The 23,166-nt window shown below is 42.9% G+C and overlaps 1 protein-coding gene across 2 annotated transcripts; it reads right to left on the bottom strand.

Moving 5' to 3' along the window:
* Positions 1–113: 113 nt before the first annotated feature.
* Positions 114–22,934, bottom strand: smad3b (SMAD family member 3b). 2 transcript variants are annotated; one of them, XM_066684267.1, is made up of 10 exons: positions 22,481–22,934; positions 11,586–11,779; positions 11,319–11,453; positions 10,613–10,828; positions 9,987–10,058; positions 9,835–9,885; positions 6,175–6,387; positions 5,894–6,031; positions 4,497–4,641; positions 114–2,177 (listed from the first exon to the last, which is right to left on the bottom strand). In XM_066684267.1, the coding sequence occupies exons 1-10, from the start codon at positions 22,681–22,683 to the stop codon at positions 2,054–2,056; spliced, it is 1,491 nt and encodes a 496-aa protein (XP_066540364.1). In that variant the 5' UTR covers positions 22,684–22,934; the 3' UTR covers positions 114–2,053. The 2 variants fall into 2 exon arrangements, with proteins under 2 accessions (XP_066540364.1, XP_066540365.1); XM_066684268.1 differs by lacking the exon at positions 10,613–10,828.
* Positions 22,935–23,166: the final 232 nt, after the last annotated feature.

The following is a 23,166-nucleotide window of genomic DNA, read 5'->3' as shown; positions in this document are numbered from 1 at the left end:
TGTGTAGAAAAATGAGCTCAAGAGCTGCCAGCAGTACTCGCCTCACCCCTGTATTTGTTTTATTAATAATCTATTTGCTTCAGTGACACTTTTCTCTCTCTACACAAATATAGTTCATAATAAAATAGTGTAAAATGTGTGACGTGCTTTGTTCTACTTCAGAGGGGGCTGGTGGTCCTGAGTTTACAATGTCCCTTTAATGTGCTTTTAAAAACATATTTTGAGAGAATTGTACAAATTTAGAGTAGGTGGAGAACACGTGCTTTCACACACGTGTCAGTTAGACCTACCTTGGAACCCGCTCACAAGCCTGTTTAATAAGCATCGTCATTATTCCATGCTTTGCATCAGTAACATTGTCCTTGTCTTGAATGTTCATTACAAGAAAGACTCATATCCATTACATCTCTCCAAATAAGAAAGCTGAACTAGCTTTCCCCCTCTTTAAAGCAAAAAAAAAAAATAAAGTGTGTGAGTGGGGGTGAACTTGGATCAGCACTTTTGCATACCCTTGAGAAATATGGCCCCTGGTCTGGTTTCCCAGGGACTAGCCGGGTCCCCAAGCCATAAAAAGAACCCGCTGATGCCCTACAAAAGCACGGCAGGCCTCACCACCACAGCAGTGACCTGTAATAATAGGCAGAGGATCATAGCAAGAAAATCTTTCCAGTGGATCTCTGAATTCTACTTATTTTAAGTCATGGCTAGCAGTTTCTATATTCCACTTTCAAGTTTAAGGCCTAGTAACTTAAAGGCTAGACATGCAAAAACCAACCAGAAGAAGAGATCTACAAAGTGAGGACGGCCAGCAGAGAAGTAAGACAATTACAGGTACGATAAAAGCACAAAAGCTTTCCAATCTCACAAAGTAACAGCAAAAATAATCACATTTTTATACCATAGCCATCATTAACTCAATGATAATTCCATTTGCGAGGCCCAGGTCCATAGCCTGTGCTGCTCAACAGGAAAATCCAGCCACAAGCTGCTTAAATCACTCTTTAATATTCTGTACAATCCTCAGTATGGGACATCAAAAATATACTACTGCACTCTTCAGTCTGGGTTTTATGCAAAAATAAGTATTACAAAATTACTATGACTCTTCTCTGTCAAGCAAAATTACAAGCTAAGATTTCCAAGAAAAATGGCACTATTAACTACCGTCTTTGTCATTGACAAAAATCCAATTCCAACATCGACGAGACTTATTTACTCCGACAGAGTAGTACAGACAAGTGCTTCTTATGGTCACAGCTGTGCTACACTACACTAAGTACCATTAAACAGTTTTAATACACTCCAATCCTGTCAGGACGAAAATATAAACCAGGCCAACCGCACTGAATCATCCTATAAATTGTGCTGAACTGCTCAGTGCATGAAGATTAACGGTGCAATTCTTCCAAGCCCAACATACCAAGCAAAGCGAGCTTCAACACTCAATAACACGATGACAACACGAGGTGTACCTAGCTGTCGGATCACTTTAGGATAGAGTACAGCTAGGGTCATAGGCTCCTCAAACAGCCTTTTCACTAACCCTCTGGGGTGAAGGGTCTGTGTGACTGCTGTAGCCTAAAGCAAAGGGCTAACTTCTGGGCCTGAGAGTTTCATATTTCCCCAAACCTCACACAAAGAATTCCTCACTCAGTGATGTCTCTGAATACTGAAAATCACAGTATTACAGTTTAAGTACTATAAGCTTTGTCTAGCTTATTACCAAAAATATATAAGTTCATAGACTTAAGGTTGGATACCTTGTGAGCTAGGCTTTATCTGTTGAATATATATATATTTATATATAAAAAATACACATCCGTGTTGCACAGCTCCATGAGCCAAGTTTAAAAGTGCTCAAAACTGTAGGTGTGGAAATGATGGAACCAGTAAGCAGTGGAGTGACTGATGGAGAAACACTTCAGAGGACCTCAGTCTGTCCTCCTCTGTCCATTTTCTCCGCTAGGCTGCAGGAGGGAGGAGGGAGGCAGGTCCTGGGTGTCGTCAGCTGGGTTTTATTCCTGGGTTTGGTGAGAGAAAGGTAGGGTATCTCCTATGACACACTGGAACAGCGAATGCTGGGTGAGCCCATTTGAGTGAGCACCTTGTCCAGCCACTGCAGGGGGCCGTTTAGGTGCAACTCTATCCAGCAGGGGGTGCTGGTCACTGTCTGGCGCCTGCAGGGGAGGAGAATCTAGGTCAGTAAAACACTTTTAGCACTGCGAGCCCTTAATGAAGGTCCCGATTGGCCAGAAGTTGCCACAGGTGCATAGCCTTAGTTCTTAATACATCACCGAACCACAGATTTCAAAATATTAAGGACATTTATTAAGGATTATAGCACTGCCAGGTGGTTGCACACAAGCACATAAATGAATATTGAAGGATTCAAGGAGGACATCAAATCTAAGCTCTACCTTGAGAGTGTGTATTCACACTGCTTGACTTTCCTCGATATTTTCCTCAACAAGCTTCTTTAAATCTCTCCCTCCATCTCTGTGTGAACACCACCTACACAGGCATGTCTCCCACCCACGCACTCCCTCCCATCTACTGCATTCCTCCACAGTTACACAATGCTCTCCTGCTGGCACTTTCCCTCTCTCCACTTTAACGTCTCTTCATTTGGTCCCTTGTCTGTGTACCTCCACAGAGGTCTTGCTGCAGCAAACTATTTAAATAGGTTTTATTAGTTACATCAGCTGAGCCCCCCACACCACCACCTTTATTCTATCTATCTATCATTCTCTCAATTTTTCTCTTAAGGGGATGTGTGGGCAGATACAGACATTAATCACCATGTAACCAAGGTGTTTACACCTCTCCTGTGTTTTTTCCAGAACCAAACCCCTCTGAATATTTGTGTGTGTGTGTGTGTGTAGACCTGACCACAGGACGAGCGTAGTAAACCAAGTATGGACAATTTGGACCTGCTGAGTCCTGTCACACAAACGTAATGCATGTGTAAACTTTATTTACAAGACAAACGACTCAGCAGCGAATCATATATATGATTCACTTGTACTAAAGTGACTATTATCAAAATAAGTACTTGTTCAGCTAAAAACTTGATTAAATCTAAGGGGGGAAAAAAGGAACAAGGGGCAAAACTGAGAGAAGAAAGTGTGTGAGAGGAATGGAGAGAGGGAAGCATGTTGAACTTGATTGGAGTGTGTATCAGGGCAGTAGCCATTATTTCTTTGTAGATAGGCCCAGGAACATCACAGTAATGATGTGAATCACTATATGAGTGACAGGCGAATATTACAAACTCATTACATGAAAAGGAAATAAATATATGAAAATAATGATGCCAGTTTCAGTGATATACCACCGGGTAAAGGCTTATCCTTCCTTGTAAAGCACTAGGCACAGGTCAATAATTAACAAAGGAGTACTATTACTCCCAAGTTAAGCAAATAGCTTAAGCACAGGTGTGAGCTCCAGGATCAAGCGCAGGATACAGCCATGTACACATTTCCATGGTGCGGGCGATCACTGAATATTTTGTTTACCATGGTCTAAGACTAAGGCTAATGTTTGTAATAAAACACCTTATTTGTGTTCATATTTTCAGTGGCATTAGAGACGTTTAAATGGCTAGCTTTAAAGTTGTGGAAGGCCTGTCCAACCCCTGAGGCATATAGAAGCTATGCCACTTTGTATAAGCCAGTTATACGTGTTTTTCTAAAGTTGACACCATCCTGGGGTTTTAATTTTGTGTGTGTGACGTGCTTTAGTTTAAGTACCATAATGAGTAAACATCAGCACAATTCTAAACGGTCTGTTCCTTTAAATGAGAACGAGCCTCTGTTTACTCCACACACCAGACCACAGAAGTTAGGTGCGAGGAGCAGAAACACTGGGTTTTGTTCATTTTTGCTTTGTTTTCTTTCTTCTCCATACTTGTTTGTGCCATATTTAATCAGTACTCAATTTCTCTGTGATTTTATGTTTGTTTTGCTCCATTTAACCTTGTCTTTATGCTCTCACGAACATAGATCTAGAGTTCGATTGGAGAGACTCAGATGAGGGGGTGGTACAATCCTAAGGTGCCTGAGGATTGTACAAAAAAACTGACTGGGCAAGTGTAAAGAAGTGAGAGGGTGTGTGTGTATACGTTTTTAAGGTAGGGAAACATGCTGGGTTGGACTATTGAACATAGCTTCTTACTTTGAACCACTGCTTTCAGCACAGCACACGTGTGCACTCGCACACACACACCATGAGTCACTCCTCACCCACTCCACTCATGTTGGCCTCAGCCGTGATGTGTGACAAGAGGGAGCTGGGGAGATTGCACAAGATATTCATCTGAGGCACATGCTCTTCCTCCCCATTCAGCTCCTAGATGACCCTTCCTACTAAACTTACTAAATGTAGCTCAGCTATCTCTCAGCAAAAACGTCATCTCAGCATTGTCCACAAACCTGCTTTGGCTACAGTTGTGATAGTTTAGTGTCTCAGTGTGTGTGTGTGTGTGTGTGTGTATTCACCTGTACTCTGCTCCCCAACCTTTAACAAAGCTCATGCGGATGGTGCACATGCGAGTCAGTTGGTACACAGCTTCAAACCCCTGGTTCACAGACTGGGCCAACAGTGCAGCAAACTCCTGGTTATTGAAGATCTTCAGGTTACAGCCTAAAAGAGAAAATCAAAACATGAGCTTGAGGAAGTATAAGTGTTGCATGAATAAATGACTCACTGCGTACATATGATCATAGGCTATAAATCTCAGCTATTTTAAGCTTACGTGGACAGGTTTAGTCTCAACTGTCAAGTAGTGGCACATTACATTTTCAGAGAGAGTACTGTTAATGTGTCAAAAGAAAAGAACACACACACACACTGGAAGACTGTGGTATTAATGAAACGTGTGACATGCTTTGGTTCAAATTACCACAAAGATCAAATACTACAGTATCATAATTTCCTTGTCTAAAAAGTCCTGATCAGAACGACCAGTCCCAGTTCCTGTACCTGACATTCAAAAAAAACACTTTTTATAAAATTCAGATGTTCTGAAGAAGCTCCCCAGTCTGTTTGCATGCTGGAAACCATTTCAATGTGTTTACAAAGCCCCAGAGACAGTAAATAGCTTAAAAATATATAATAAAATGCTAATCTCTCTCTGCTAACAGCAGCGAAAAGGCATATGCAGTTGTTTAAACAACAAAGGGACCTCCAAACGTTAAAAAAGCACGACAAGAACTGAGTTGAGGATATTCTTGCTCCATAGAGGGGTAATACTGACTTATTTTAGTTGTTACAGATGGAACAGAAGGTGGAACAGGCTCTAAATTCCAGAGACTGCTAACACAGAAAGTAAACACAGACCGAAAGTGCTAAGTAAACGTCAGCCACGTAAAACTAAGAGTCATTTTTGTCTTCAAGCATACAATTCCACCTTAAAAATAGTCCATCTTCACCCACAATTGAGTGCACACGAAGGAGACGCGAGGAGCCCTGCTCGGAAAAAACAATTTCCGCATGTTCCTTCAAATGATAATGAGCCACAGCTCAGCATTAGAACCTAGCAGTGACGAGTGAGAATTAGGAACAAACGATTGTTTTTCTCTTCTGTTCTTGTTATTTAATAAGTACTCATTTCTACTCTCATAGCAGTTCATTCCATCCCATGTTTTCTGAATTAGGTGAACCACAAAAACTGACTGGTTTGATTTTTTAAATGTTGTTATATTTAGTGTTGATTGGCTCCAGATACGCACCAAATGCGAACACGCACTATAATGTGTTTGTTGTTCAATATTATATTCCCGCTAAAGGGTTCATGGGAGTTTCATTTCTTAAATGTTTTTTGAACATGTCTAGTTACATATCATTCATGCCCTAGGTATGAGCTACAGTGAGTGTATTATCTCTAACAGCTTACCTGGAGGAATCTTACACACAGTGGCAGGGTGCCAGCCATAGCGCTGGTTACAGTTTGGACTCTGGACAAAGATGGCACTATCACTCAGACACTCTGCAAACACCTCTCCACCTATGTAGTACAGCCGCACTCCCCGACCTCAGAGAAGGAGAGGAACAAGAAAAAAAAATTAACTTTCACTTCGGGCACATGTACCGTAGGTAAAAATATTACTGAATCATATTTGTGATCATTGATGAACTCTATTTAGACTCAGCAGAGGTCTCAATTGAAGTTGTTACCGATGTGTCTGCGAGTGAGCTCCACAGCTGCGTTGCGATTAACGTTGGACAGGAGGCCCAAGCAGAAGCGTTCAGCATTGGAGGGGTCTGTGAAACCGTCTACAGTTAGGGAAGGTTGGGAGGCATGGAAGGTCTCTCCTACACGCTGGTTTAGCTCATAGTACGAGATGGAACACCAGAACGCTGATTCGCAGTATGTTACTGGCTGCAGATCTGAGACACACAAAAATAGGGCACTAAGAACAGAGCAAAACAACCACAGAGATACCCTGTCTCATATCAAAGGGAAATTGCACTGGTTTCCATGTGTCTAAAACAGTAAGGCGCCTGAGAAATCACTTGTGAACATCTACAATTACAGGATGATAAGTAAAAACCATGTAAAATGAGTGAAAACAGGTTTTATAAATCATCTTGAATATGAGATTACTGTCATGCAAACACAACATAATTGATGCAGGCAGATGAATGTGCCCGACTCTCCGGCACTCCTTGTGTAATTAAACTGTTTTGAAGCAAGTTTAAAACTTGACAGAACAAACAGCCAACGTTTCGCATGATTTTACTGCAGAGGGTTTCAAAGTAGCAGCCTCCAGAGTTCACACACCTTTAGCATAGGACAGGAACCACAAGAAAAAAAGACCATATTTTCATTTATGGTAATTATTAAAAGAATTATTAGTATTCTTATTTAGTTTAGGATTCTATTAAAAGACAGAGGATATGACATGAACTGACTGGATATCTATGGATTTAAGTGCCCAAATTAATAAAGAGAAAGAGACTTAAAGGCTAAGCACCACTTAATGGACCTCCATGAATATTTCACATTATTGTAGTTACTGACAGATATAAGTATGAATTAAAATGAAAATAGCAGCTTAATTTGCTTTAAAACTGACAATTTTATTAAATTGACGGAAAAACCCGAGCTCGCTACGAAAATTCTTGAACGCGACCGTGACGTCACTGGTGGACAACCGCTGAACAACGCCGCGGTAAAACACCGTTATGACTGACTGTTATGACAGTATCTAGCTAAATAACCAACATTATTCATGACAATAGCCTAGCAATAAGCTAAACTCAAATGTAGAGGTAGCGTTATTCTTGTAAATGTGATCGAAGTCGAACTCGAATTCATCCGACACTATAAACCTCCGTAATGCAGCTACGTAGCCGAGTATAATCTGAGACACCGAGTTTAGCGAGTCAAGCTAACGTTAACTAACACCAACTAAAACAGGCGAAGTGAGTGTCCTTACCCTGTTTACCTCCATGTTACAGAGGCTCTTGAACACCTTTCGTTGGTGTCCTTACATGCCCATATTGTTGGAAAAGCGCCAGTGAAATGAGCTACAGATAACGGAGTGAGCGGAGGGTCCTTTCCAAAGTGTCCGTTTAAAGTGGACAAATTTAGTCCATTTTCTGGATATTTTGGGATCTTTGGGCCATTTGTTCACAGATGTCCCACTGTACATTGAATGATTGCAGCCAAAAACAACACACCTTTTCATCATTTTGCATTAAATTAAGTGCAGCTTCTAGAGTTGTTGTCCACCATCTACGTCACAGGCAAGACGCCTATTAGAGTTTCCCAACACCGTTGTGGGGGGGGGACCAATAGTCTTTTAAACCTTATTCCTTCAATTTGTAAGAAATAACATGTTTTCTATCAATAAACACAAGTTAGGAACTCAAATTCCACTGTATTTATTTGTTTGACACTTTCATACAGCTGGTGCTTAGCATTTAACATAAAAATAAAAAGCAGCAGGACGTTAAGGCAGATTTAAAATTTGTAATTAGCACAGCCAGTATGAGCAGAAACAATGATTAAATAAGACACATTTATATTTATATTTTATACAATTCGAACTGCATATACTCCATATACACAAAAACACACAGATATTTAAACATTCAAGGGATACCTCCCTCCCTCATCTGAAGTGGGGTGTCCTAGAGAGCGCATTTGGCCTTGTTTTCTCTGAAGAGTCTCTAAACCATTTAACAGCGTTGCAGCAGTTCAGGGAGAGGAGAAAAAATAATAATAATAAAAAAAAAATTAAAAAATAAAAAGCAGTGAGCTGGCCTCACATTTCTCAGAGGAAGCATGTGTTGGCCTCCACCCTCCTGAGGCTGGTGACACTTTGTGAGATCGAAGGAGATTAAATGAAGTGTGGAATTGGAAATTAATAATAATAATAATATAAGGATGAAAATCCAGCCAAAACTATGATGAATTAAAAAATATTATGTTTACCTTGTTTCTTCATTCACTGTTCATTCTTTCAGCTCCACTGACCACAACATCTGATGCTCTGCATATTTTGTTAGCCTGTTTTTATTCTGTTCTCAATGGTTATGACCTCTACAGCACCACCAAAGAGCAGGTATGATTTGGGTGGTGGATGTGTAAAACTGAGGTCATGGTGATGTGGCAGTGTGTGTTGTGCTGGTATCAGTGGATCAAACAACAGTGATGCTGCGTGGGTTTTTAATCTGCTCATTGCCCCTGTTGGACTGAGAATAATCAACCAACCAAAAATATCCAGCTCACACGGTCCTATAGGCAGAGTCCTAAATAAGACCTGGTGTGTGTTGGTCCACTGGGAGATCCAGACCATTGAAAAATAGGGTGGAAAAGATCAAACAAGAATGCAGAGTGCAAATCTATATAAATTACTACACTTCTACCCAACACTGAGCCCTTCAAAAGCAGCAGGTTGTAGACACAGAACTTTCTAATTATTACTTCTACAATAGAGTAAGAATGAGGCAATACAATATTATCATTAGATTACCCCGGGCTGAGCAGGGGGGACAGAAACAAAGACTCCTTTCATATGAGGCTTCCTCTTACAGCAAAGAGGTAAGCCCTTGTAGATTACGACCTCTGAAGACTAGGGCTCCTTAACTCAACAAACACAGCATGGTTCATGTACAAGTTCAAAACTAATAACAAAAACTTTAATATCTGGAATATAAAAGGAAGTCAGATAGTGTTTCACACAGAGAAAAACATCCTGTGCTGATGTCGTCACAAACAACTGACCAGCAAACATTCCCCTTACTGTTACTTCATTTCCTTCACACACCCACATGCACACGCTCAGTCCTCAAAACAAAGTGTCAAACATCACCAACAATCCCATTCTCTAGGGGGAAAAAAAGAAAGACATTACAAAGAAACTGTGTTCATGTTCCAGGGCTGTGTGGTTCCTCCCCAAGGTCAGTTGCTGTAGTTGTGCTGTTAAGGACATGTCGGGGCCATTACTCACATTGCTAACTAACAGCGGCACACCCACAGGCCTGCGGAGGAGGCGGACTTCTGGCCTCACTTATCACTCCGTACAGGGCCTGGCGCACACTTGTTATGAAGATGTCTAGATAATCCCGCTAGATTTAAAGCAGCTTTAGGAAAATTAAACATCAAATCTCTCTGTCTCTTTTCTTTCTCAAGCACACCTTCACTTTCAGGAAATCTCAGGATTACCCGTCTTTACTCAATCACAGACTCAGGGAGAAGGAAACCCAAAAACCACTATCCGCATGTGAATACTGGCCTCTGACTGCAATTATTTATGAACATTAAACACGGTTGTATAACGCATGGTGAGGACAAGTGCTGAATAAGTAGTCAAGAGTGGTTCTTACCAAGGTTGCTATTTGCAGGGGAGACAGGGTTGGGCGACAGGCTTGGAGAACCTGCAGAAACATGCAAGTATGAGAGAGCAGTCTGTAATCTGAGTTACCACAAGCTGATTTTAATCACAGAGGAACGCAAGATAAGAAGATGGAGCTGGGACCTGTGTCCATGTGGTTCATTGGTTGATCACTGCTCTCACCATCCTCACTCAGGTATCCCGGAGGGGGCGTCTCTGAAACAAAGAAAGAGACTAGCGTCACAACTCAAAAACACAATGTCTTTACGTGAGGGAGGAAGGAACAGATAAAGAATTCAAATTCTATGTTGAAAAAAGGAGCGGCACGGTGGCGCAGCAGGTAGTGTCGGAGTCACACAGCTCCAGAGACCTGGAGCGATTCCCGCTCTGGGTGACTGTCTGTGAGGAGTGTGGTGTGTTCTCCCTGTGTCTGCGTGGGTTTCCTCCGGGTGACTGTCTGTGAGGAGTGTGCTGTGTTCTCCCTGTGTCTGCGTGGGTTTCCTCCGGGTGACTGTCTGTGAGGAGTGTGGTGTGTTCTCGCTGTGTCTGCGTGGGTTTCCTCCGGGTGACTGTCTGTGAGGAGTGTGGTGTGTTCTCCCTGTGTCTGCGTGGGTTTCCTCCAGGTGACTGTCTATGAGGAGTGTGGTGTGTTCTCCCTGTGTCTGCGTGGGTTTCCTCCGGGTGACTGTCTGTGAGGAGTGTGGTGTGTTCTCCGTGTCTGTGTGGGTTTCCTCCGGGTGACTGTCTGTGAGGAGTGTGGTGTGTTCTACCTGTGTCTGCGTGGGTTTCCTCCATGTGCTCCGGGTTCCTCCCACAGTCCAAAAACACACGTTGGTAGGTGGATTGGTGACTCGAAAGTGTCCGTAGGTGTGAGTGTGTGAGTGAATGTGTGTCTGTGTTGCCCTGTAAAGGACTGGCGCCCCCTCCAGGGTGTATTCCCGCCTTGCGCCCAATGATTCCAGGTAGGCTCTGGACCCACCGTGACCCTGAATTGGATAATTGAATTAGATACAGATAATGAATGAATGAATGAATGTTGAAAAAAAAAACTATTAATATTATCTATTAGTATATAATAAAGAATAAATATAGAGAAGTGTGTATTGTAAGCTACAAATTCTGAAATGGCATTTTCTGTTCATTTTATTGCAGTTTCTATTTATTTAAATCACACTGTGACACACCATGCTCAACCACTCAACAACACTGTTTAGAGGGTAATGTTATTCCAGTTACTGGACAGGGCATGTGACCAATAGCATCACTGTGTAGCGAGATTCTCAGGCATTTAAATCAACATGTGCATCCAATGCTTTCCTTAGTTCAATAAGGACCCAGACTTTACTCTTTGATTTCGACTAACAGTTTAACTATGTGTCTAGAAAATAAGGCTGGCTGTGTCTGTGTGTGTGTGTGTGTGTGTGTGGACCCAAGTTCATGTCTGGGTGACTGGCGGCATGTTTGTTTTTCACTAACCAGGTATGTAGTTTATCTGAGGTTCTATTCCAGCAGGAAAGTTGGTGTTTTCAGGGATAGAGTGGCTGTAGTCATCCAACGGTGGAAACTCAGTAGGGACGTCAGTGTGTCGGGGCACCAGCACAGGTGGCAAAACTATGAACAGATACACAAGTCATTCGACTTCTCATCGAGGAAACAGCAACATACGGCCAACTAGATGACTGTGTAACACATGATAATCAAAATTAAAGTCACACGCAACACATTCCTGCTCAGAGGGCTCACCTGGGGTCTCCACACGCTGGTAATGATATGGGTTCACGCAGACCTCATCCTTCTTCATGTGGAAAGCAAACTCACACAGGTCTACAGCACGTAGCTCATGGTGGGACTGAAGGTCAGGCCAGCGCCACAGACGACAGTAAATGACATGTGGGAGGCCCTTCCTGTGAGACACCTGTAGACGTCCATCCAGAGACCTGTGGAACACAGAAGAGAGAGATCTATGTAAGTGGAATGTTTAGTGTTGCATTAACATTTAGATTCTGTGATTGTAAATGTAGGTTTGCTTCATTATATCTACACTACACTGTAGAAGCCCACTATATGAATAAATTCATTCATTATCTGTAACCCTTATCCAATTCAGGGTCGCGGTGGGTCCAGAGCCCACCTGGAATCATTGGGCGCAAGGCGGGAATACACCCTGGAGGGGGCGCCAGTCCTTCACAGGACAACACAGACACATTCACACCTACGGACACATTTGACTCGCCAAACCACCTACCAACGTGTGTTTTTGGACTGTGGGAGGAACCCGGAGCACCTGGAGGAAACCCACGCAGACACAGGGAGACCACACCACACTCCTCACAGACAGTCACCCAGAGGAAACCCGCGCAGACACAAGGAAAACACACCACACTCCTCACAGACAGTCACCCGGAGGAAACCCACGCAGACACAGGGAGACCACACCACACTCCTCACAGACAGTCACCCAGAGGAAACCCGCGCAGACACAAGGAAAACACACCACACTCCTCACAGACAGTCACCCGGAGGAAACCCACGCAGACACAGGGAGAACACACCACACTCCTCACAGACAGTCACCCGGAGGAAACCCACGCAGACACAGGGAGAACACAGCACACTCCTCACAGACAGTCACCCGGAGGAAACCCACGCAGACACAGGGAGAACACACCACACTCCACACAGACAGTCACCCGGAGGAAACCCACGCAGACACAGGGAGAACACAGCACACTCCTCACAGACAGTCACCCGGAGGAAACCCACGCAGACACAGGGAGAACACACCACACTCCTTACAGACAGTCACCCGGAGGAAACCCACGCAGACACAGGGAGAACACACCACACTCCCCACAGAGAGTCACCCGGAGCGTGAATCAAACCCACAACCTCCAGGTCCCTGGAGCTGTGTGACTGCGACACACTACCTGCTGCGCCACTGTGCTGCCTAAATAAATAAATAAAAATAAAACCTGGGTCTGGGTGGTCTTGTTTCACAGTTGGTGGATTGATAACGTCCAGATCTCTAAATGAACATGCACAAACCCTGAAATTCATCTACTTCAAAACTCAGACAAACCCAACTGATATGCCTGATAAGAACTGTTTTTTTTTCTGTATCCATAGCAACGTCAAACTCCTGGACAGCAGGCTGTACTGGTGTAAACACTTGGTAAATGCAATAGAAAAGCATAAAAGCCTAGTTCAGGCATACACCATTAAGTCAGGATTTTTATGAGTGAGATGCAGAAACTGGGAGAGTAGAGAAACAGCAATAATTATTATTATTTTAAACATAATTCATTCCTTGGTAGTTGTTGAATATTCACCCAACCACCAATTGTCATTTCAGATTTCATCACATTAGCTGAATACCCCTTATAACACATGGTGCCATCAAAAATGGGTGGATGAGGAAAAGCATGTGCTTCCTCTGAGACAATGTTAACTATTGCCTTCATTTTGTACTGCTGCAAATGCAGTATCACTACACAGCCCAACGCACTGGAGAAGAGTGCCAACTGACAGTGCAGGTTGGTACAGTGCCATGTAATGAGAATGAGAACGAGTGCCATGTCCCCACCAACCTTAGGTTTTTTTAGGAATCCCAGCCTCGGTCTGCAGAGGTATCCCCAGGAATCCAAGGCAATTTCCCAATGTTAGCGTCAACACTTAAGGCTTATTTACACAAAGTCCAATTTTACCAGTGCCTTTCACGCCAAGTGCGAACTGGATGGACTGCAGCGCATTAAAATTTTTCAATTAGAACATGTTACATTTTCTGCCTTTACGGATGCAGTACAATCAGACCGACCAATCAGAGCTCACTTGTCATGTTTGTAGACCAAACAAATGAGCAGGAAAACAGCGGCTGAACCACTTGTCTTGTTCGTAGCAGAACAAGTTAAAATACACAAAAATGGGAGGCGCAAACATACAGAAGCATAGCTTGGATTTCCCTCGCTGACCTACAGAAACACCTTTAGAACAGCTCATTACCCAGCTGAATGAGGCGCTGAACTCCCCGTGTTCTGGAGACTGGGGTGATTCCAATGTGTGTTGTTTTGTTGCAGTGTGTAAAGTAAAATGATAAATTCATAATCGCTCCAACTCAGTGAATATACCTCCCCTTCTAGCATTTTCAGACTGTTAAGATACAAAGATGATTAAAATGAGTCAGACTTGATGCGAAGGTTCTGCTACAGGACCTATTATTCAGGAAATACGCTAGCAAGCTAGACGTGTTGTTAACACCTGTGAGCTGTTAGACCTGCTGTAGTGTACTTTGTCTGAAACCTTTGAGACAGCTTCTCAAGTGCTGTATCACGGAAGTCATCTTCAATATAAACAGCCCACAGCCAATCAGATCGATGGTGAAAGTCAACACTTCACCAGGTGTCTGACTGATTAAACTAACAGTGCCTTTCATTTTAAAACCTTTCTGCCAATGAATACAAATCCCATCCAACTGCAGAATACGGCGGAGTGTACATTTCCAAATGTGTGCACAAGAGCCCTATTATATTCATACATGGTTTTTTTTAAACCCTTAGCTTTCGTAACATTTTAATCAGCATGAACACGTCTTAATCCCTGTAACACCAAATACTCGTACTGCAGTATCCTTTGGTTATAATAGTGTTAGATTTCCCAAGCAGCCCTTAGGGTTTGCCATGTTACCAGACGAGAAGTGCTATATGTTTACTTTTCAAATTGCTTCAAGCTAAATATTAATAATACTGGAGGAGGTTTCTAGCTGTTTCCCATGCTGTTAAACACAACAGTGTTTTCTGGTGTTCTTACAGTGTTCTGTGAACCCGGGGTAATGTGAATAAAGTCCATGAGCTGCTGTTCAATTATAATAAATCAGCTGAAAAAGTGTTTCATCTTATTCAAAAGGTCACATTCAACTGTTTAGATTCCCATAGAATGAACTGATCAATATTAGAAGTGGCCAAACAACACAATTGATGTCTGGCCGCCACAACGAATGAGACAATACAGCTATGCTGATATTTCAAACTTTTCATTTATATTAAGAACTCTCATAATAGAAATAAAAATTCCTTTTTAAGGTGGTGCAGCACGTAGTGTTGCAGTCACACAGCTCCAGGGACCTGGAGGTTGTGGGTTTGATTCCCGCTCCGGGTGACTGTCTGTGAGGAGTTGGTGTGTTCTCCCTGTGTCAGCGTGGGTTTCCTCCGGGTGACTGTCTGTGAGGAGTGTGGTGTGTTCTCCCTGTGTCCGCGTGGGGTTCCTCCGGATGACTGTCTGTGAGGAGTGTGGTGTGTTCTCCCTGTGTCCGCGTGGGGTTCCTCCGGATGACTGTCTGTGAGGAGTGTGGTGTGTTCTCCCTGTGTCTGCGTGGGTTTCCTCCGGGTGACTGTGTGTGTCCGCGTGTGTTTCCTCCGGGTGACTGTCAGTGAGGAGTGTGGTGTGTTCTCTCTGTGTCCGTGTGGGTTTCCTCCGGGTGACTGCCTGTGAGGAGTGTGGTGTGTTCTCTCTGTGTCCGCGTGGGTTTCCTCCGGGTGACTGCCTGTGAGGAGTGTGGTGTGTTCTTTCTGTGTCTGCGTGAGTTTCCTCCGGGTGACTGCCTGTGAGGAGTGTGGTGTGTTCTTTCTGTGTCTGCGTGAGTTTCCTCCGGGTGACTGCCTGTGAGGAGTGTGGTGTGTTCTTTCTGTGTCCGCATGGGGTTCCTCCGGGTGACTGTCTGTGAGGAGTGTGGTGTGTTCTCCCTGTGTCCACGTGGGTTTCCTCCGGGTGACTGGCGCCCCCTCCAGGGTGTATTCCTGTCTTGCGTGTAATGATTCCAGGTAGGCTCTGGACCCACCGCGACTCTGAACTGGATAAGGGTTACAGATAATGAATGAATGAATTCCCTTTTAACTCAGTCCAAAAACATAGCACTGAACTTGAAATAATAAACAAACTTATACTAGTATATTTGGGGAGTCCTCCTTGTGCAAAGAGTGAATATCAAAAGCATTCTCCTATAGCTCTGATGCTACTGTGCACCAGCACAGTATTGATCCTGTGATTAGTTAAAACATACACGCCCCACAACTTTCTAAGAAGCAGCAAAACTCTCCGGACCACTGTTAGAAATTCTAGAGGTCAAGTTATTCCTATGATGCGAGTGCTTCATTGAAACTAAAGAGCAGCAGGCCTTATCTCACACTTCTTTCAGTTAGTCAAATTGAGTGGAACAAACAGCTGCTCGTTGAGAGGTCATTTGGTGTGAGAGTGCAGCGCTGCTACTGTGGCATGAATCATCCTCATGCGATTGTGTGCCAGGCCACACGACAGGCCACACAAAAGAACTCCATTATCTTAATGCATTTCCACTACAGATCAGGATTTTCTCACTTCTCATAGACCTCTGACAGCAGACGGGGCAGGTGTATGAATGACAGAGAGAGAGCAAGAGAGAATTCTGAAGTAGAAATTAAAGAAGGAAAGATTTCATTCCTCTCGAGTGGATGATAAATAACCTAGCACAAGAAAATCAAGCACGTACATCAGTCCTGACAACACTACACAAAGAATATATTTCAAACCTCCAAACACAGACAAACGAAAAAAAAAATTAAGAACTTATATAGATATAGATAAATTCACATAGTTCAATCAGCACACATCACTTTATCAAAATAGAAGCATTTGTTTTTTTACAGACGTATAGGGCCATTTAAAAAGATTTTATTCACCATGAAATGGGACACAAAGAGCTGCTGCCTGGCCCGTCTTCAAGAATGTGAACTGAAAGAGAGGGCCAACAGCTTCTATTGTGTAGCACCCCGTCCACACAGACAAAGACAAAGTCTGGAGTCTCCTAGCCACTCCTGCAGTGCTGCTGAATGAACTGTGTACTTTCTATTCTGACTGCTGCAGCCCCAGTGACCCCTAGTCTGTCCAGACACTCAGCACACCCCCACACAACCCAAAGTCACCATCAAGTGCATCAACGGGGCCCCCACAAACGTACTCAGCTTTCTTCAATTAAACACAAAGTTGTATGCGCCCACTAAAATATAAAAATGTATTAAAACTAGTTGAAGCCCAAATTAAATGAATGGATGCATGATGAACACTAGCTGTGGTCAATAAAGAGGTAGTGGAAATAACAATGGGAAAGTGTGGCTGACCAGTCACTCGAGGGCACCCTCCTATGCACCAGCCCCCAATGTGGCCTCTCTCAGCTTAAACACTTTCACAAATGCGCACATGCACTGCAATGTTGATTATGCAAAAAAACAAGCAAACAAACAAAAACAACCAACCACACACAGCACTAACAGCCCTGTATACTGTCAGTTAGGTTGTATTTCAGAGTCTCTTCTATAGTTGTGGGGAAAAGCTGTTCTCTGGTTTGTTTACGTTCAGAAGCTCTACATCTAAGGTGCAACGGTATGTTTGGAAACAATCAAACAAACAACACAACTGTTGTTTGTGCCTGGCTGAAGTTTAACTCTTCTGTAAGTATTTATTCACTTTCTGACTTACCACATGTAAACATTTGTAACTCAAGTTGTCACGTTTTGTAAAACTTTGTCTGCATTTGCTTTCCTGCAGTGTGCCATCTCGCACATTCAGAGCCAGATCCATCTACAGCAAAAATAAGTGAATACAGGAGGTCCTCGGGTCACGTCAGTCCCGAGTTACGATGTTTCGTGGTTACGACACATCTCCCATTTACTGTATAAAGCCTTGTTTCGACTTAAGTGGTTTTGCGTCGTAAACGTTGTATTGTGAACTTCGTGTTTGGTGTGCGCGGAATACACGGTTACGCGGCTCGGGACCGAGGAGGATAGGTGTGGGGGGGTAGGATAAGTGCTTACAGTATGTTATTTACGTACAGTATGTACGTATGTTCCAACTTACACCGAAAATCGGTTTACAACGCAACGTAGGAAGGGATAAGTTGAGGACCCCCTGTATTCCCAACCTATGGAGCAGGAATCCTAAACGTTTGCGAGGTCTCGTTGTCTGGAATGAGACAGGTTTTTTAAACCCCATTTACACTGAGACACTGGGGCTTTGTAAACACATTAGACCAGATTTAAGCACAGAGACTGGAGAGCAGCAAATGGTGAGGAATTTTATAAAAAGTGTTTTTTGATTTTTTGAAATCTTAAGAATTAGCTACGCTTCATATTAATGTACTGACATAAATCTGTCTTCTCCCAGATAAGCACGTACAAAAGAATCCGTGTAAAACTAATGTTTACAGATCTTAATCAGGCATCTAATATATCATTGTGCCTCCACCGGAAACCTGCGAAAAAGGAGTTCAGTTTGAATAAAGCAGGAGGAAAGGGGCTGCATTACAGAGATGTGTGGAAGAGTTCTAGCCTCAGTAAACTCAGAACAGCTGGAGATTTCCTGAGCTGGCCTTTGCGAGTATGCAGTCTCCTCTCTGTCCTTCAGCTACCTGAAAGAACAGAGACAGTCTACTCTCTCACAAAAGGACCTGCGGTGAATTATGGCAGCCTGAGAACTTTCCATGCTGTACCACAGTTGCTGCATATTTGTGTGTGTGTGTCTCTCCATGTGCATGCATTACTAACCCTCCTACTCCTCCTTTTCCCCTAACCCCCAGCCCTCAGGCTAAACCACAAACCAAACATCAACCTACGCCCTCCCCAGGGCCTGCGCTGCATTCCTGGCTGCTGAGCAGCCATGTCACAGCGTGCAGGACAAATATGTACACTATTGTGTGTTAAGTATCCAACGACCTTGTCTTCTTAGGGGTGTGTGTGTGTGTGGGTGCAGCTTGTGAGATAGCTGTAAGTCCACTACAGTAACAACCTCAGGAGACTTGTTTGACCATAATGTTCCTTTTGTTGGTTACTGATTTGACAGCATATCAATATCATGATTGATTTAACATTTTACTTCGATTCACTGATGAAGCTTGTACTGTAAATATGCTCTAGCATTAAAATAAGGATTTTTGTTCCAATGATGCTGATAAGCAGCAATTTATTTTTTGCTACAAGCTGCAAGAGTTACTCAGTTGTGTTTGGGTTCTCCTCCATGTTGCAGACTGGATGGGGCAGAATCACGTGGGCAGCCATGGCCTAGTGGTTAGAGGACCGTAAGGTTGCCGGTTCAATCTCCAAGACTGGCGGGAACATCCATGCCTGAAGTGAACCCACAACTGCTGCCTGCCTGCCGCTCCTGGTGTGTGTTCACAGCCCCCAGTGCACTAGTGTGACAGACGGGTTAAATGCAGAAGACACATTTCATTGTACATTGTAGAATGACAAATAATTACACATTAATGTGGCCACATGCTCAGTAATATGATTTAAGGGGACAGTACATCAACATGCCCCAGGGGACATATTAACAGAATTAATATATAAAAAAAAAAAAACTACAGAACTAACTAAAATAGCTAAGATCAGGTCCATTAGACCTTCTGAATGTTAATTTTCCATTAACTGCCTATCCATAGTTTGAGCTCAATCTTGTAGGGGATGACCATTACGGATTAAAAAGTATTTACATCACAATCCCAAAAATACATCAAACCCAAGCAGGTCTTGGTCAAACAAAGGCCACATTCATCCTAAAAGAAGCTCTACTGTGAATTACACTATGAATGAAAACACACAGACAAGATAATCAGTTGAATACGTAGGTAGAACCAAACATACATATTGGTTTGCTTTTGCGGAGGAGAACAGGATGCATGTGGTCTGCTTTTACGATGTAAAATTGAGTGCACCAGGACAGGGTAGAAAGAAGAAAAAGACAACAAATTGAAAAAAGAGCCGCACGCAAAACATTATCTCCCATCAAAGAGGTCACCCATTTTTTTCTGGTCAAGTTCTCCCACCCTCAGCAATAGAAAGACAACGCCACTCCTGCTCCCACATAAAAACGTGACCTCAGGCGCCAACATGTCTCTGAAGTCAGCTCTATTTAATAACACAACATGAGTCATGGGGGATTCCCAATGAGCTTTCTCTACCTACTTTCTCAGCCTTTCTTTAGCCTAAACAGTCTGCCTGTCATCTAAGTAAATGCTGACACATACTAATATATGTTCCATGATCAACAAGTGTAGACTTGTTTTACGTACTTGTCGGAGTGATTCAATATGCAGATGTCCAGGTCTTTTTTTCTGTGTTACAAATATTTTTTCGCAGATCAATAACAGTTTAGCAAACAAGCCTCAAGCACAGCTTAGGAGTGTAGGTGAAGGCACAATGATGAATGAAGTCTTGCTAAAGGTTTTGACGATTTGCCGCGTACCTCTGACAAATAACAAGAATCAGAAAGGAAGAAGGTGGCCTGTGGAGTTTTTCGGCATTTGAGACTCTTTCAGGAAATTCAGCTGAAAGTTCTTTATCTAAAAACATGGCAGAAAATTCTGCTCAGGCCACCAAGCAAGCAAATGGTCATTTAACAAGTCTCTTCATAAATCTCTGATTGTTAAATCATGCAGTGCCAAGTTATGAAACAAGCAGGTGGAAGGCCTAGTTGTTTACAACACAGAAAAACAGAATTCCATGCCAGAATGAGGGAGCAAGGGTAGGTCTATGAGATCTATTCAAGAGAGATTAATACTAACAGACTATTGGAAAAAACAGATCTGGTTGTGCGCTCTTGTGTCTTATCCCAAATCTTGTGTCTTATTCTTATTCCAAAAAAAGTTATATTTTCCAGACTGAGTACAATCATATTCCAATTATATCAGCTCTGCTGTGCAACCCTAAATGATCAAGTTGTCTAGCTCCACAGGCATGTGTTGATCATGAACCTCTATGCACTGTGGCCTGGAAGATCACTTAAGTTTCAGTAAGCCCAGCTTTGACTCTGCTGGTATGAGCTCTTTAAATCAGAGGGAATTTGAATCCATATCACCAGTGATGTCAGTACAGAATGACCAATCTAACCCCCTCCCATAAATTAGAAAACGTTTTAGAGGGAAAATAGGCTAGATCAAGAGATTGTGAGGATGGACAGGATGTATTTGGCCATTACTGAGGCAAGTGTAATTATATTTGTATTACCCTTTTCCTTAGCTTAATGTCTCACTCATACTGACATCGTACACACGTAGCATGTTATATGTAACACGCGTATGCTTTTACCTAGAAGAATGTCTTGTACGTGTATCATACTTGCTGAAATAAAGAGAATCTGATCAGAACAATGCACTTGCCCCAATAAAATGAAGGGCTATGACGCCAGAAATGAAACAATTCATTTTTATGAATGCCAATTCAGAGCTGCAGCAAATCTGGCCGTGACATAACAGGCTTTACTTGCTCCTGAAAGATCACAGTACTGGAGACTGACCACTGACGTATTACCAAGGGCATAATGGATTCACATGAACCATGTAACACTAAAAATACAAATTTGAAGGTATTTACTACATGAGTGTAACCTGGAATCAAGACCATAGCAAACTGATTCAAATCAGTGACTCTGTATGTTAGTTAAACCATTTTAAACAAGCTAGTTTTGTGTTTAACTAACTAATTTTACATGACTTACATATTTAAGTCCCACGTAAGTATTATAATTATTTTATTTTTATTTTATTTTTGCCACAAAGGCATGGACTGTCAATATGAGCCAGCCACTGTCCCAGTTAGAAGTGTGTTGCATAACAGGTGCTAAGCTGAGAAAGCTTTGTGGGCAGCTGAGTTTAACATTGTGGATGTCCTGCTAAGATAAATCCTTTAGATAACCTAGCTAGCTTCACTCCAAAATACACCTTACGTTTCTGGAAGTATTTACAAGAATACCTATCAGCAGTTTAAAACCTCACCAAGTTAGCTAGCTAAGTAGCTAGCTAGCCAGTCAGCCAGCTAATACCTACCCAAGTTAGCCTATTAAAAAGTAGAGTTGTATACCTAGAAAATACACTCTATTCAAATTACAAAACTACACTATTCAGCACCTCGAGGACGTTAACCGTTTGTATGCAAGATGAAAATGGTGGGTTTGATAACGGTACACGAGAGAGAGAGTAAGTTAACGTTGGGCTAAATGAGCTCGAGAGGCTAATGAAGCTAAACGACCAAGTTTCTAAGAGCTCCGCAATGCAGTCCATATGAAGTCAAAAACTACCTCAGATTGCCCCTGTTGTGTGTTTTATAACACGGCTATGAATTTACAACAATTTTCAGGACAACTTGGTCTCTCTGTGGACTCAGAAGGTAGTGTTTCAGTCCTCACACCGAGGACTTTGCGGGGAACAGCGTTAGAGCCGTAAGGAAATCGGCCCCACAAATCCTCACCGCCGTTTTTACAGGTAATATTGATGTCCACAGCCTAGCTCGGTTCTGTATTGAGACATTTATATAGAAACTGGACCCTGCTGTTAAGGGTAGCTCGGATGAATGCCGTATGTAAACCTGTAAGAAACCAAAGACGTTTAACAGCTAACAAACGCTCAGTCATCCGGCCAAACAGAGCTTACTAACTTATTCAGATCCCAGTCCCAGGGTTCAGTGGGATAAACAACTCTGTCTATCCCTTGGGTGTATAAACTACAACCGTAAAATGTGATAAAAGTATTGTTGTGAGTTACTCTGCTGCTACAAGGCTGACTGGTTACTATTATTTCTAACCAAACAAAACCCTGCCGGAGTGAGTGGCTCCTGGACGGATACCTCGGTATGGTTATGCATTTTGTGTTGATATTCTGGGTGGTTATGGCCTTCTCAAGCTCGTCCAGTTGCCCAGTTTTCTTCAGCTTCTTCACCAGACTCTTCACCGCCTTTTCACACCATTTCTCCTCTTGTCCGTTTTGCTCTCCCTTCTTCCAGCCGAGGAGCCTCTTCACTATCGGAGGGGTGAAAGGCAGTATAGACATCTTAGACACAGTTCCGTTCACGCCTCTCTCTGTCTCTGTCTTCTCTCAACACAACGCGGCGAAGGAGAAAAATAACGCAACAGTTTCCGTATCCGAACAAATCGAGTAACAGGTAAAATCCCGGGCCAACATCAAGCAGCGAATCTTGGTTCAGCTCCTATTCCAGATCAACAACAACAACAGCTCAATATCGGAGAAGAGGGACAGCGCTTGTGGCTCAACTACAGCTCGGCTGTAGATCAGCTTCTCTCTTTTTCTTTCTCTTTCCTCCCTCCCCGCACCCTTCCTCCTCCTCCCCCTCCTCCTCTTTCTGCTCCCCCTCCTCCTCGTATAGACTAATGCTCAGGCCATTGCTTGAACGTGTAGGCTGTAAAACTCACACAAAACAAGCATGGCTCTTGTTCTTTTAAGGTCAATTGTTCAAGTGGATTTTTACAGTGCAATTTTCTGTCTCCCTCATTCTCCAGGTTTCCCCTCTCCTCC

Source organism: Hoplias malabaricus, chromosome 11, assembly GCF_029633855.1.
Source record: "Hoplias malabaricus isolate fHopMal1 chromosome 11, fHopMal1.hap1, whole genome shotgun sequence".
NCBI classification, from domain to species: Eukaryota; Metazoa; Chordata; class Actinopteri; order Characiformes; family Erythrinidae; genus Hoplias; species Hoplias malabaricus.
This window is presented reverse-complemented; position numbering and strand designations above follow the sequence as displayed.

Bases quoted from the DNA above. Each gene is read 5' to 3' on its own strand.
- smad3b (XM_066684267.1), bottom strand. From the start codon at position 22,683: ATGTCTATACTGCCTTTCACCCCTCCGATAGTGAAGAGGCTCCTCGGC. The intron at 10,059-10,612 runs GTAGAACACACC...TCTTTGTTTCAG, and splicing joins GGAAACCCACGCAGACACAG to AGACGCCCCCTCCGGGATAC. The intron at 6,388-9,834 runs GTAAGAACCACT...TGTGTGTCTCAG, and splicing joins CCCTGCAAATAGCAACCTTG to ATCTGCAGCCAGTAACATAC.